We start from the raw sequence: 13,487 nt of genomic DNA, 5'->3' as shown, positions 1-13,487 counted from the left end.
TGGTTAAAAGGGGAGGTGAAAGAAGCTATTTTAGCCAAAAGATCTTCATTCAAAAATTGGAAGAAGGATCCAACAGAAGAAAACAGGATAATACATAAACCCAGGACCTTTGGTCTGCTTAGGAAAAGCTTCATCAAATAAACTTTCTAGAGTTAAGGGCAATATGTCTTACTCTAAAGGCTTTCAGGGACTGGTTGGACAACCAAGTAGCAATGTTTCAACTCAACAAGCATTGGATCATATCTCCTGTGCCAGGAGACTGTAACGATGTGGGACGGAGCCATTTCTTAAGGAATGGTACTCATGGCCACACACCTGGCAGGAGAGGAAAATGTCTGGCAGAAAGACTGAATCAGGTCCTGGAATCCCTCGAGTCGATAAGGGATGGGTAGCAAACAGGATATTCTGAGTAGGCACACTTATGGTAGATCTGTTTGCATCTCCTCTGAATAAAGATGTCCCACTCTTCCGCTTCAGAAAAGGGACTCAAGGCAAACTAGCCTCAGACACCTTTGCTCTGAATTGGGGTCAGGATCTGCTATATGCATATACCCCAATTTCTCTAGTGGCAAAGATCTTATTGAAACTCAGAAGAGATCAAGGTGCTATAATTCTAATAGCTTCCTATTGACCAAGACATATTTGGTTTCCACTCTTTTGGGAAATGTCCATCAGGAATCCAGTGGCTGTTGAACCATCTCAACATTAGTTCTCTGGCACTCACACTGTGGATGTTGAGAAGGTAGCTCTGCAAACCCTAGATCTTCCTGAAGAGTTGTCCTATTCTGGCTTTCAGGAAGGTTTCCACAAGGAAGTCCTCAGCCTAAAGTGGAGGAGGTTTGACTTCTGGTGTGAGGGAAAAGCTTTAGATCCTTTCTCCTGCTCTACACTAAAACTGCTTCAGTTTCTTCTACATCTGCTTGAGTAATTTCTACATCCTGAGGATTCACCTCAGTTCAATTGATGCTTATTACTACCATGCAGAAGATAAATCCATCTCTATACAGCCTTTAGTTGTCCATTTTCCTGTGGGACTTTCTTCATTTGAATCCACTTGCCACTCTGCCGCTCCTCTGTTTTCCCCTCTACTGCAGCCATGTACGCTCCCCCTTCCAGTAGGTATGAGAGTTGAAAAATGGTGGTAGAATGTTGAGTTCCAGGCCAGCAATGAAGAATAGGGAAGAAGGCTTTCAGTAGTGACAGTGTTTTGCAAATCTATCAGGAGAGCACCTCAGCAGCAGCAGCAGCAGAGTGAGAGAATGTAGAGAAAGTAGTGTGTACTTCTCTTCACTCCCTTCTGCCACTGCTGTTCAGGCTGCTCCATCTCCCTCTGCCAAAGTCACTGTGGGCTCCTTTGCATTGCCTGCCAGTACAGGTTCCTTGGCATTTCCTTCCTGCTGCCACTACAGAATCCTATATAACCTCTTCCCCTTTCTGGTGCTCCTTTGAGTTCCTCTACATCCCCTATCACCAATTCTCCAAGTGTCTTAGCAGTTTTGGATTACTCCTCTCCACCACTGCAGCCTCACTCTGAGCTCCACAGCGCCAGCTCTACCCCTAACTGCCATACCTCCATCTATGAAAGCACTAAATTTGCAACAATCTAGCATGGTGAAAAACATGAAGCAATCCCTTATTCAGCAACAGATTACAGAACACTCAGTCCTCTTCCAGAGAGATTGTGAGTATTCAGTTAATGACGATTCTTACAGCTGAATTAATTTCATTACAGTAGAAGGGAGAAATCATGTGAGGATAAGCCCCTCCCTTCAGTGTAGGTGTTCTAGAACTAGCTACTTGAGGGCCTTCTGTGATTGGCTGACTGGCAGCAATTGTTAATCTGGGTAGCCAGGGAGACCTCTAGTGTTCTTGGCAGTAATGGAGGCTTTGGGTAAGGTGCTGTCTTGCCCAGTGTGCCTGGAGTTCTTCACCCCTCCGGTGCTGGTTTTATCTTGTTCCCACAACTTCTGCAAGCAATGTGTGAAGCAAATCCTGCTCTCCCAGAACTGCACCCACGTCAATGGCTCCTTCTACTGCCCTGTTTGCAGAAAAGTAAGGGGTGCAAGAGATCTATCCTAAGGTGACAGCCATATGGTACAAATCTTCCTCAGGAAAACAACTGAAATAATTACATCTATTGACAAAGGAAGAATGAAAAAATGTTAATTGAAGAACAAAATTTTCAGCTAAATGCATAAATAATGAAAAAGAGAATGAGAATGAGACAAAGCTAAAGTTTTTGCCAACTTCAGGAGTGGAGGAGTGGCAGCCAAGAGTGGGGATGCAGAGGACCTTGAAATAGCAACAGTGGTGGAAGCTGGAGGAATGCAGTTGAGCCCAGATCAATGGTGGTGGCAAGGAAAAGCCTAGAGCAGTGATGGTAGCAATGAAAAGCCTCGAGCAGGAGAAATGGTGTTGTTGCAAACTGACATAGAAGAACTCAGACTAGCATTCATCCATCATATTTACAGGTGGATGGCATGGAGAAACTTGGAGTAGTAGTAGCAGAAGAAAGATCCCAGAGCAGCAGTAGAGACAAGTGGGAGTACGGAGGGGTGGGACTGGGGTAAAGAAAATCCTTAAATAGGTGGAGGAGTAGCCTAGTGGTTAGAGCAGTGGGCTATGAACCAGGAGACCGGGGTTTGAGTCCTGCTGTCGCTCCTTGTGACCTTGGGCAAGTCACTTTACCCTCCATTGCCTCAGGCACAAATTTAGATTGTAAGCCCTCTGGGGATAGTGCAAAAAGCAGAATATAAATCTAAATAAATAAATAAATAAAAGTAGAAGGGTTCCCATGGGGGAACTGGAGCACCAGCAAAGAGGGAAGGACTCAGAGGAACACAGGTGGCAGGAAAGACACAGAAACCCTTGAGTGGCAGCAGTGGTGGTGGCAGGAATAGAGGGAATGATATAGAGAAGCCCAAAACCAAGAGTCATGGCAGGAAAGAAGGCATATAGGAGTCCAGCAGAGAAGCAGCAAACTGAAGAGCCTGGAGTGGGTGTGGTTGATGTCAGGAGGAGAGGAAGAAGGCATAGAGGTGGTGGAATGGCAATTGAAGGTACAGAGGAGCCAAGAGCTAAACCTTCATCTGCTCTCAGACTAGCGTTCTTCTGAGGAGTTCTTCTCCTTGAAGCCATAGACACACAATTTACCTGCTAGTAAGGATATGCTGGTAAAATATTTTGGTTAATTTTGTTTCATTAATTTTCTTCCTGTTTTTGGCTGAATTTTATTTCAGGGAGGGGAGGAGGGGGTGAAATAGTTTAGTTTTATTCAGATTTTTTCATTTCAGCAAATATCACACACTACTTTCAAACAGTATACACTAATTTCAAATAGTGCCCATTATTTGCTGATCAAAAAATCTGAAATTTTTAGGGTTTTTTGAAGGCATTTTCAATTAGTTTGGGATTTAAGAAAACAAAATGAAAATGGCCTCATTTGAATCAGAATCTGCCTTCATTTTAAATGAATGTATATTACTAGCTGCCAGTTCTCCATCACCTGCCTCTGCCACAGGTGTGAAATCCAAGACTCTCACATTTTTTCAGCTCTCAAATCTCATCAAAGGGGCAAGAAGAAGGAACAGCAGTATTTGACAGGATGAGGTCACTCTTAGATTGTGACAACCTAGGTGGTTACCTATGCTGCCTTGTTGGTTACCCACACCCTGTCCACTGGATGGGGTGGAAGCACAATATTAAGGGAGGTTAATTAATGGCTGCTATAGGATATCATCTATTAAAACAAAACATTTCTATTTATTTCACTTGCAGACTTATATTTGCAATTCTCAAAATTATAAACCTCATGGGAGTGGCCTAACAATGGACTGAGAATCCTGATCTCTAATTGGCTGGCATCCAAAATTCTGTTTTATGCCTCTGGGTCATTATTCCACTAGCAATAACCTGAAATGAATTAAACAGAATGTTCACTAAGATAGTTTTGAAAGTTTCTAATCTAAAATGAATAAGCACTGTAGCATGAATTTATTTATTTTATTGTATTTATTTATTTATTTATTAGGATTTATTGCCTGCCTTTATGTATTGAATTTACTTATTAGGATTTATTACCTGCCTTTATGAATGATTTTTCACCCAAGGCAGGATACAATAACATGTCATGTGGCCCTGGGTCTCAAATATGTTGCATTGAGTCAAGTATACATCTAGTTAAGAGAAGAACAGGAGGATTAGAGAGCTGAGTGGCCTGGAGTTTGACTCTTACAGGAAGCCTGGTTATTGGCATAGCCCATTAAAGATCTGTAAGAAAAACCATGCTTTTAGCATACCTCCTGAACTGCAGACAGTCCTGTATTTTGGGAAGCTATTCCAGTATAGAGTTCCAGAAAGGGGGGGGGGGGGGCTGTCCCTGAGAATGCCCATTACCACGTGTCAGACCTTTTGGTTATCCATATTTCTGATTTCTGTTACAATGTTGAGTGATGATTACCAGATGGAGTGTCAGTAATGGTTACCTGAACCCACAGATGTGTAATAATGTTATTAGAATTTGGCCCGTCTCAAGGAATAACACCATCAAGGAATGTTGCTGCCATCAGTGATTGACGCAGAGAGAAAGAAGTCTGCGGTTAGAACAGGCGCTGTGTTGGCAACCAATGTTAGCCTTTAGCACAGATGGTGGCACACTCCTGATTAGAGCTGAGCTAACATTTACTCCATGTTGTAATTTTTTGTATGCTTTATTTCAAAAAACCCCAGTGTAACTATAATAATAATGACTTTCATATTCTATTTGTCTACAGTATTTACAAGTATATTTTGTACTTCATAGTTATGACAGAAATACAACTTATAAATTCACAGATATATTCATGTAAATAACATCAAGATAATGGATCATTTCCTGAAAGCATTACTTTCAATGGTTCATAGGAATCTATACATTTTAGCAAAAGGCACAGTATCAGGAGACAATGTCTGCTAATTATGTCCATACAATTTAACACAAATGTTCTACCAAAAGTAATATTCTATTATAACACTTTTTATTTCATTCACTTCTAGGTCATTCACTTGAGAGGAAAGGGAGCAAATGGACTGCAGAGAAATATTTTGGCTGAAAATATATTGGAAAAGTTTAAGGACGAACTTGCACATCTTCGTGCTAAAGAGGAGAACCAGCTGTTACAAACCTGTGAGAAACATGGTGAAATCATGAATCTGGTATTAACGTACACTTTAAATTTAATTTACATTTTTCTTATATGAAACCTTCACCTGATTAAAAAATCTCTGTTGTGAGAACCTGGGTTTGATTTCCATTTCAGGTTTTTCGCTCAGGCTGGGGATACTGTGGCGCCAATGTTCATAGTCTGGGGAAAGGAATCCCACTCATTAGCAATGGCAAACACCTGGATTTAGGGTCCATATTTTCAGGGGTCCATGTTTGCAGGGTTCCAGATGAAGCCCTGGAAGCCAACTTTCAAAGGGTTTAGGAGCCTGACTTATGGAGTTAAGCATCTAAGTTGACTCTTTTGAACATTTCCTAGGGCTGAATTCCTAAATTTAGGCTCCTATTTTCACTAGGCTTCCAAATTTAGGGTCTTAAACAATGGGCAGCTACAAGCGGGGAAACAAATTTAGGTGCTTTGCACTGCTTTTTAGTACTAGACATTTCATTTAGTAGCCTAAATCTAGGCAAATTAATAGCAGACAATTTTTTTTTTAATATCAGACCTCTGGTGCATAAGCCCCATCACCACCACCACCTCCACCTCCACTAGCTGAGAATTGTTACTGCAATGGCTGGGCTAAGTAAGATAGAAGAAATAAAAAAAAAAGGAAAAACCCCCAGGTAGTTGTGAATAAAGGCTTATGCAAATGGACCTCCGCCCTGATTACAACTGAGCTGGAAGCCCAAAGGGGTAGCTGGAAAACTGATGGGTCCGCCCCAAAATATCTGTGCTATAAAGTACTACTTCACCATCAGCAACTAATGAGCCCACTATGATTAAATGCTGATCTTCCTACCAGATCACTCTGGCAGCATGGAACCAGACTCCACAAATACTTTTACCACACCTCTTTGGCCTGGATGTACTATAAGGATTTTCCCGTTGGTGGGGGGGGGGGGGGGGCAATTTTCAAAATACCTTGGCCTAGCTGTAAGGTTCCAATGGATTTTGCAGTTAATTTTCACAGGGAAACTACATGGAGAGTTTCCCTATGAAAATTTCCTACAAGGTTCATGGGCTAAATACCTGTAAACCTTTGCACCTGCAATTTTTAGAGACAAAACATTTGGTGGGAAATAATGCACAAATATTTGAAAATCCAATCTCTGCATGACATTTCCTTAACCTGCCCTTTCCCCACCCCTAGAAGCATCTCCTCTCAATCCAGCTAAAGGCTGTCCGCCCAGAATAGTACTCATTTCATTACTGCTGTGCAAGCTGGGACATACTTTTAACTGAGCAGATGAGGGTAATTTTCAGCCAAGCCAATTTACCTGAGGAAATTAATTTTAACCCATTCACATGTCTTTGAAAACTGGTCCTTGCTGAGTCTATGGGACAAATACTTAGTACACAGGGTTCTTTTTCATGCTTGCTCATCTCTGCTTCATAACATTGATGTCTCATCAATATAGAGACACAGAATCACAGAACATGACACCAGATGAAAACCATACAGCCTTTGCAGTCTTCCCATCCACATCTCTGCTCATCTTTACAATCCCTTCCTCTCCCTCAGAGATATTCTGTGCTTGAATTCTGATACTCTTTGTCACCAGTCTCCACTACCAACACTGAGAGGTTGTTCCATGCATCTAGCACCCTTTCTGTATAGAAATATTGTCTTCGTTACTCCTAAGGCTACCTTTTTTCACACTCATCCCATGACCCTCCAGTCTACAGCCTCCATTCCATTGATCACCAACATCTGTAGTAAGAACAAGAAAAGTACAGACCACACTTTATTTTTACCTGGTGACACTGCCAGAAGAATCCCAATAAAAGAATGACAGAGCTACTTCGTTCATCAGGCTTTAAAAATATGTATATACTTCCTATGAAAAAGTTGAAAGAAGAAATAAAGCAATGCAGTGGATCTGTTGTGCTCACTTGACTTCTCTGGGAATTTCACAAATCTGTGCTGAAATCAGCTTTTCTGATTCTTCCTTTCTGAAAGCTTCTTTTCTAGCATTAGAACAAATTACTATCATAATTCTAGCACAGAGCTTAAAAATAGTGCTAGTGACTTAAACAGAAACAAAAATTAATTATGGACAAAGACTGCTGGACTCATCAAGTCTGCCTATCTACTGCAATACCACTGACCCTAGTTGATCTTCATCTTTATTCTCATTTTACTACAATTTACATACTTTTATGCATTCCTATGCCACCTTGAATTCTGATAGTATATATGTCTCACAACCTTCAACGGGAGGTTATTCCATGAAGCCACTGCCCTTTCAGTGAAAAAGATATTTCCTTATTTTACTCCTACTTTCCAGCTTCAAATTATGCCCCATCTAGCTCTAGACTGTTCTTTTCTACCAAAAATCCATGCCTCTTGTACATTATTTTTATCTTTGAGGCATTTAACTTGCTAGAAGAGTGCAAAAAATAAAGGGTATGCTCTCATTTGAGAATGTCAAAAATAATGAAGACGTTTTTTGTTTCATCTCATGTATTTTTCAAAATGGAATGACAGAAAAAAAATGTTTTAAGTTTTTCCATTTTAGATTATATTAAAAAGATTAGCATGCATTAAAAGAAGAAAAAGAAAATCAAACTGAAACAAAAGAAAGTTATCCATGTACATTCCTGTTAAAATACTTGTTTCCAAAAAGAATTTTAAAAAAATCTCCTTTGAGACAGTGGAACAAATATTTTGTAATACAGGTCCTAGTTTACTAAAGCTTTTTTCTCATTCTGTGTCTATGGAAATAAAGTTTAGTAAATCAGTTCTGTGTCTCATTCTGTGTCTCATTCTGTGTCTATGGAAATAAAGTTTAGTAAATCAGTTCTGTAGTTTGGCATTAAATTAGCACAGAGAAAATGGACTTTATGATCAGGGAGTGGAGAATGATTTTATTTCTTTACTCTATTAGATGTGCCTGAATGATGATGAACCAATATGTGCTTCCTGTAAAATATTTGGAGACCATGAACCTCATAAGGTTGCAAAGATTTCCGACACTTATGCTGCTAGAAAGATTTGCCTTACTGAAGACTTACAGTTGGTGCTACAGAAGTCTGAAAGTACAATAACAGCTACAAAGGTATGGTGTGTGTGATGCTCATTCGCCTTTTACAATATGAACAGTATTATAACTATCATTCTCAGTGTAGAGTTCACAAAAATGCCCAACATGGACCATGTTTCGGCCGTCACAACCTTCATCAGGGGACACCTCATATGTTTATGCAATCCAGACATAGTGTCACATATAGCAGTGCATAACATTACATTTACTGCAGTCATTTAGACAGGTTATTCTGCACATTCAATATTCTTCTAGATTCTATCATGGAGGATTACATGCAACATTGATTGGGCCCAGCAGAAGACTAGTGTTGGAAGGCAGGGGCAAACACCAAACTACCCTTGACAATTCATAGGAAGATAACTCTGTAGTATAGGTGATTAGTGATATAATTTACCACAATAAGATAGCTCTCATAGCATTTATTACCTTGTAATAAATGTGAAGAAAGAACACGACAGGTGAAAAGAACATTTGAGGTGAAAGAGGCTATTAAATCCAAAACAACATCTTTCAAAAACTATTAGTTGCATCCAAATGAAGAAAATAGGAAAGAGCATAAGAAATGGCAAGTTAGATTTTAAAGCAAGTAAAATTAGAATTTGAAAAGAAGCTTGCCAGTAAGGCAAAAACTCAAAATAAATTAGAAGGAAGAGGCCTGTGAGGGAATCTGTTGGACCACTAGAAGACTGATAGCTAAAAACAGCACACAAAGAAGACAAGGCTATAGCAGAAAAATGAAATTAATTCTTTGCTTCAGTCTTTATGAGAAGGATGTTGGGGGATGCCTATGCCAGAAAAATATTTTGAGGATGATGCAGGGTCGGTGCCAAGGTCTTTAGCGCCCTAGGCAGACCCCAATGTAACACTACCCTCCCCCTAACTCACCCTGAGTTGACCATGGTATAGTCACCCTCTTACAGTGCACTCTCTCTCTCGCCCCTTCTTCTTCCATATTTATTTATTTATTTAACTCTTTTCTATACAGACCTTCATGGTTAAAGAACCATATCAGATCGGTTTACACAAAACGGGGTAAACTGTAACAAAGAACAATCATTTAACAGAAGAAGCAAAGTTACATTCAACAAGGAGGATAAACTTGGAAGCTTAGGCAGCTGGAAAGAAAGGCAGGAGAGGGCAGTTAACTAAGAACATAATACAATTGAGGATTAAGGGATTGTGCTTACTAGGTACTTAGAAGAGGTATGAAGTTCCATAGCTCAAGAAGAGTGGCTAGGCCAATCAGTATGAATTAGGAGCATTTGAAATTGAGGAGTCAATTTTGAAATTGGCGACCTTGCGTACCCAGTCGAGCCTGCCCTGGGGTGACGATTCAGGGGAACTGAATCAAATCACAGTGAACCAGGAAGATGTAATAGAGCAAATTAACAAAATAAAAAGTAACAAAGCACAGGGACCAAACAGTATACATCCCAGAGCAGGGGAAAATTACAGATGATATTAGCCCGGGTTTCTGTCTGACTCCCTCATTTGCTTTCTGTGCAGCACATGCTTCAACAACTCCCCAAAGCATTCTAATTCAACCCTTCAGAGGTACATCATGTGACCTGAAGCCTAGCAGAATGGAGCCAAAAATATTTCCAAGATAAATTGTGCAAACGGAGCTGCAATCCCCCTTCCATCCATGTAATTGCTTGCCTGCCCGCCCGCCCGCCCCCCCCCCCCAAGTATGATTATATCTCTCACAGATATAGATATAGACACACACACACACATATATACTAGATTCCTGGCCTGGGGTTGGAAGAGCACTTTATACTCCTTCAACCTATTTTATTAGCCCTGCAGTGGATAACAAAATTATCCCTGTTTCTTCTACAGTAAAGAATTTGAGTGTTTTGTTTAATTGAAGTTTCTCAATAGAATCCGTCATGAGTGCAGTGGCATGGAGAGCATATTTACAGTTCAAATTGGTGCAGTTTTTGAGGCCATATTTAGATCTGTATGCTGTTAAAACAGTGGTGAGTGCCTTGGATCAGGAATTCTCAACCCAGTCCTCAGGACACACCTAACCAATCAGGTTTTCGGGATATCCACAATAAATATGCATGAGATATATTTAAATACAATGGAGACGGTCCATGCACATCACTCTCATACATATTCATTGTGTATATTTTGAAAACCACACTGGCTGGGTGTGTCCCAAGACTGACTTGAAAACCACAGCCTTGAATTATGGTAATGTTTTGTTGGTGGGGTTATTGGTTTGTCTTCTTCAAAGCCTTCATTTGTTACATATCAGCTCAGCAAGATTAGTCTGTAAGAAATCACACTGGGGCAGATTTTAAAATCCAGGGTCGGCGCGCGCAAGGGGGTGCACAATTGTGCAACTTGCACACGCTGAGCCGCACAGCCTGCCTCTGTTCCCTCCACCCCCCCCCCCCCCCCCCCGCACCTTCCCCTACCTAACCTGCCCCCCAGCCCTACCTAGAACCCCCCTTACATTTGTTGAAGTGCGCCTGCCGGCCAAAGGCCGGCCCACAATCCCAGGCACAGCGGCAAATGGCCGCTGCGCCTGGAGGCTCAGGCCACGCCCCACCCCTTTTTGCAAACCCCGGGACATACGCGCGTCCCGGGGCTTGCGCGCACCGCTGAGCCTATGCAAGATAGGCTCGGCGCGCATATCATATGCACGCAACCCTTTGAAAATCTAACCCACTATGAGTATATGTCCCTCTTGTTGCAGAGCTCATATTAGTTGCCAATCTTGATGTTTCACTGCATGAAGGCAATGCACCAACATATCTATTTGATAAGTTGACCTGGTAACGACCAAGTCATGCCCTTAGGTCCTCTCAGATAGTCTGACTAGCAGCAAATGGAGTCATAATTTTCAGCTGGTTTATTATGTGAGGTGGGCGATTCTGTCAGTTGAACCAAAATTGTGGAATGATTTGCCTGTTTATGTGAGAACAGAACATAATTATGTGAAGTTCCATAAAATAGTTAAAGCGCATCTATTCTCTGATAGATAGAAATTATTAGGGATGTGCGAAGCCCGAACCTATTGCTTCAGGCTTCGTTTTCGGCCTGCCACGGGAAATTCCGTATTTCCCGCAGTTCAGACCTTTAAAATTTGGGCTCCCCGAACCAGGACAAATGCACATCCCTAGAAATTATGAACTTGTAAGCTGGAGTGTGGGGTTGTTGTTTATGCTTGTATATTATTACCAAGGAAGGTATTTAGGGGCTCAGTTAGTAAGTTTGATTGATTGGTCATCTGTAGTACTGTAGTTGGGTAGCAGCAGGGCATTGGCTTGGTTTTGTTTGTTTGCGATTATTTTAAATTTTATGTATGTTTTGTTGTAAACCAGTTTTATAGTTTGCAGTGGTTAATCAGTATATAAGTTTATTAAATAAATAATTAAATAAACATTAAAGTATTTGCCCAACCAATCAACTGTGAACCATTTGCCAAGCAGTGAGGCAACCACACAGCCAGCCAGTGACTCAGACATAGAGATACACATATACACTCTCTGACACAAACACACACACACTCAGGCACACACTATGTAGACACCCTCTTTCTTTCTCCCAGACCACAAAGGCACGCGCACACAAACTCTCTCAGATACAGACAAAGGCGTGCGTACACACACTTTTTTTTCCTCTCAGTCACAAAGGCACAAACACACACAAAGGTACACATACTCTTTCTCTCTCAGACACAAAGGCACACATGCATACGCTTTCTTTTTCTTAGAGACAGACAAAAGCATGCACGTACACACACACACACACACACACACACTCACTCACTCTCTCTCTCTCTCTTTCTATCTGTCAGACATCCCCCATCCCTTCACAACTGTAGCAGATTCCCATTGTTTATGTGCTACACAGAGTCTAAGAAATGTCATATAGAGTCAGACCAAAGATCTATTAAATCCAGCATCCTGTCTCTGACAATGGCCAGTACAGATCACAAGTACCTGACAGGATCCTATAGAATAGATCTAATCCTTCTTGCTCACAGTCTTCATAGCTAATAAAGGTTTATGGACTTTTCCTCCAGGAAGCTGTCTAACCCCTCTTTAAACCCAGCTGTGCTGTTTTCACCACATCCTCTGGTAACAAATTCCACAGTTAATTGTGCACTGAGTGAAAAAAATACTTTCTCTGATTTGTTTTAAAATTTATACCCATTAGCTTCATACAGTATCCCCTATTCCTTGTATTATTGGAAAGGGTAAATAGCCATTCTCTATTTACCTGTTAAACCCAACTCGTGATTTTGTAGATCTCTATCATATCTCCTCTCAACTCTCTCTTTTCTAGTTCTCTGAAGAGCTCTAACCTTTTTAGCCTTTCCTTATAGGAGAGCCATTCCATCCTCTTTATCATTTTGGTCACCCTTCTCTGTACCTTTTCCAATTCTGCTATATCTTTTTTGAGATGCAATAACCAGAACATATGATACTCAAGGTGCAGTCGCACCATAGATTGATACAGAGGTATTATACCCCCTGCTTTATTTTACATTCCTTTTCTAATACCTAGCACTCTATTTGCTGTTTTGACCGCCGCTACACACTGAGCCAAGGATTTCAAAGTATTATCCAAGATCCTTTTCCTCAGTAGTGAAGCTTAATATGGAATTCATCAGCATGTACCCTATAGTTTGGATTATTCTTCCCTATATGTATCAATTTGCACCTGTCCACATTAAATTCATCTGCCATTTGGATACCCAATCCCCCAGTTTCTCAAGGTCCTCTTGCAATTCTACATACTGTGAACTAACAATCTACTGCTGCTTTTATGGTTCCCCAGATTCTGCTCTGACTGCCTACTCCAGGGGAGGTGGAACCAGAAGTGATCCATACTGCTGGTTTCCTTCTAGTGCCTAAGAAAATTAATCCCTGGCCAAGACTAGGGAGAGTTACTAACTCAAAGCAGCACACTTCAGATATGGAATCTAGTTTTACCACATGGAGTCAGTGCAGACAAGGCTGGTACAAGGTTATTAGATGTTCTAGGTGAACCTTACATCCCTCCCCACACATAAGTAAAAATTATGCATTTATAGTAACAGATTTTACATAAAAAAAGACAAAGTATAGTCTTCTGAGGCAAAAATATCATTTACAACTTGTATATTATATTTACATGCATTACAGTGGTTCCAATCATAAAATGCTGCAAAATAGCAAAAAGGACACTTTGAACTCATATAATATTAGGTCTATTGTAACACACATTGAGTATGGAT

At 40.8% G+C, this 13,487-nt stretch overlaps 1 protein-coding gene across 1 annotated transcript in view; it reads left to right on the top strand.

The window, feature by feature from the left end:
• Positions 1-1,878: 1,878 nt before the first annotated feature.
• Positions 1,879-13,487, top strand: part of LOC115089415 (tripartite motif-containing protein 54) — a 31,152-nt gene continuing 19,543 nt past the window's right edge. The window contains exons 1-3 of the mRNA XM_029597507.1: positions 1,879-2,052; positions 5,035-5,193; positions 8,090-8,260. Coding sequence (XP_029453367.1) covers positions 1,879-2,052; positions 5,035-5,193; positions 8,090-8,260 — 504 coding nt within the window. The remainder of the gene's footprint in view (positions 2,053-5,034; positions 5,194-8,089; positions 8,261-13,487) is intronic.

Source organism: Rhinatrema bivittatum, chromosome 4 (assembly GCF_901001135.1).
Source record: "Rhinatrema bivittatum chromosome 4, aRhiBiv1.1, whole genome shotgun sequence".
Taxonomy (NCBI): Eukaryota; Metazoa; Chordata; class Amphibia; order Gymnophiona; family Rhinatrematidae; genus Rhinatrema; species Rhinatrema bivittatum.
Note: the sequence above shows the minus strand (reverse complement) of the source record. Positions and strands in the feature narration are given on the sequence as shown.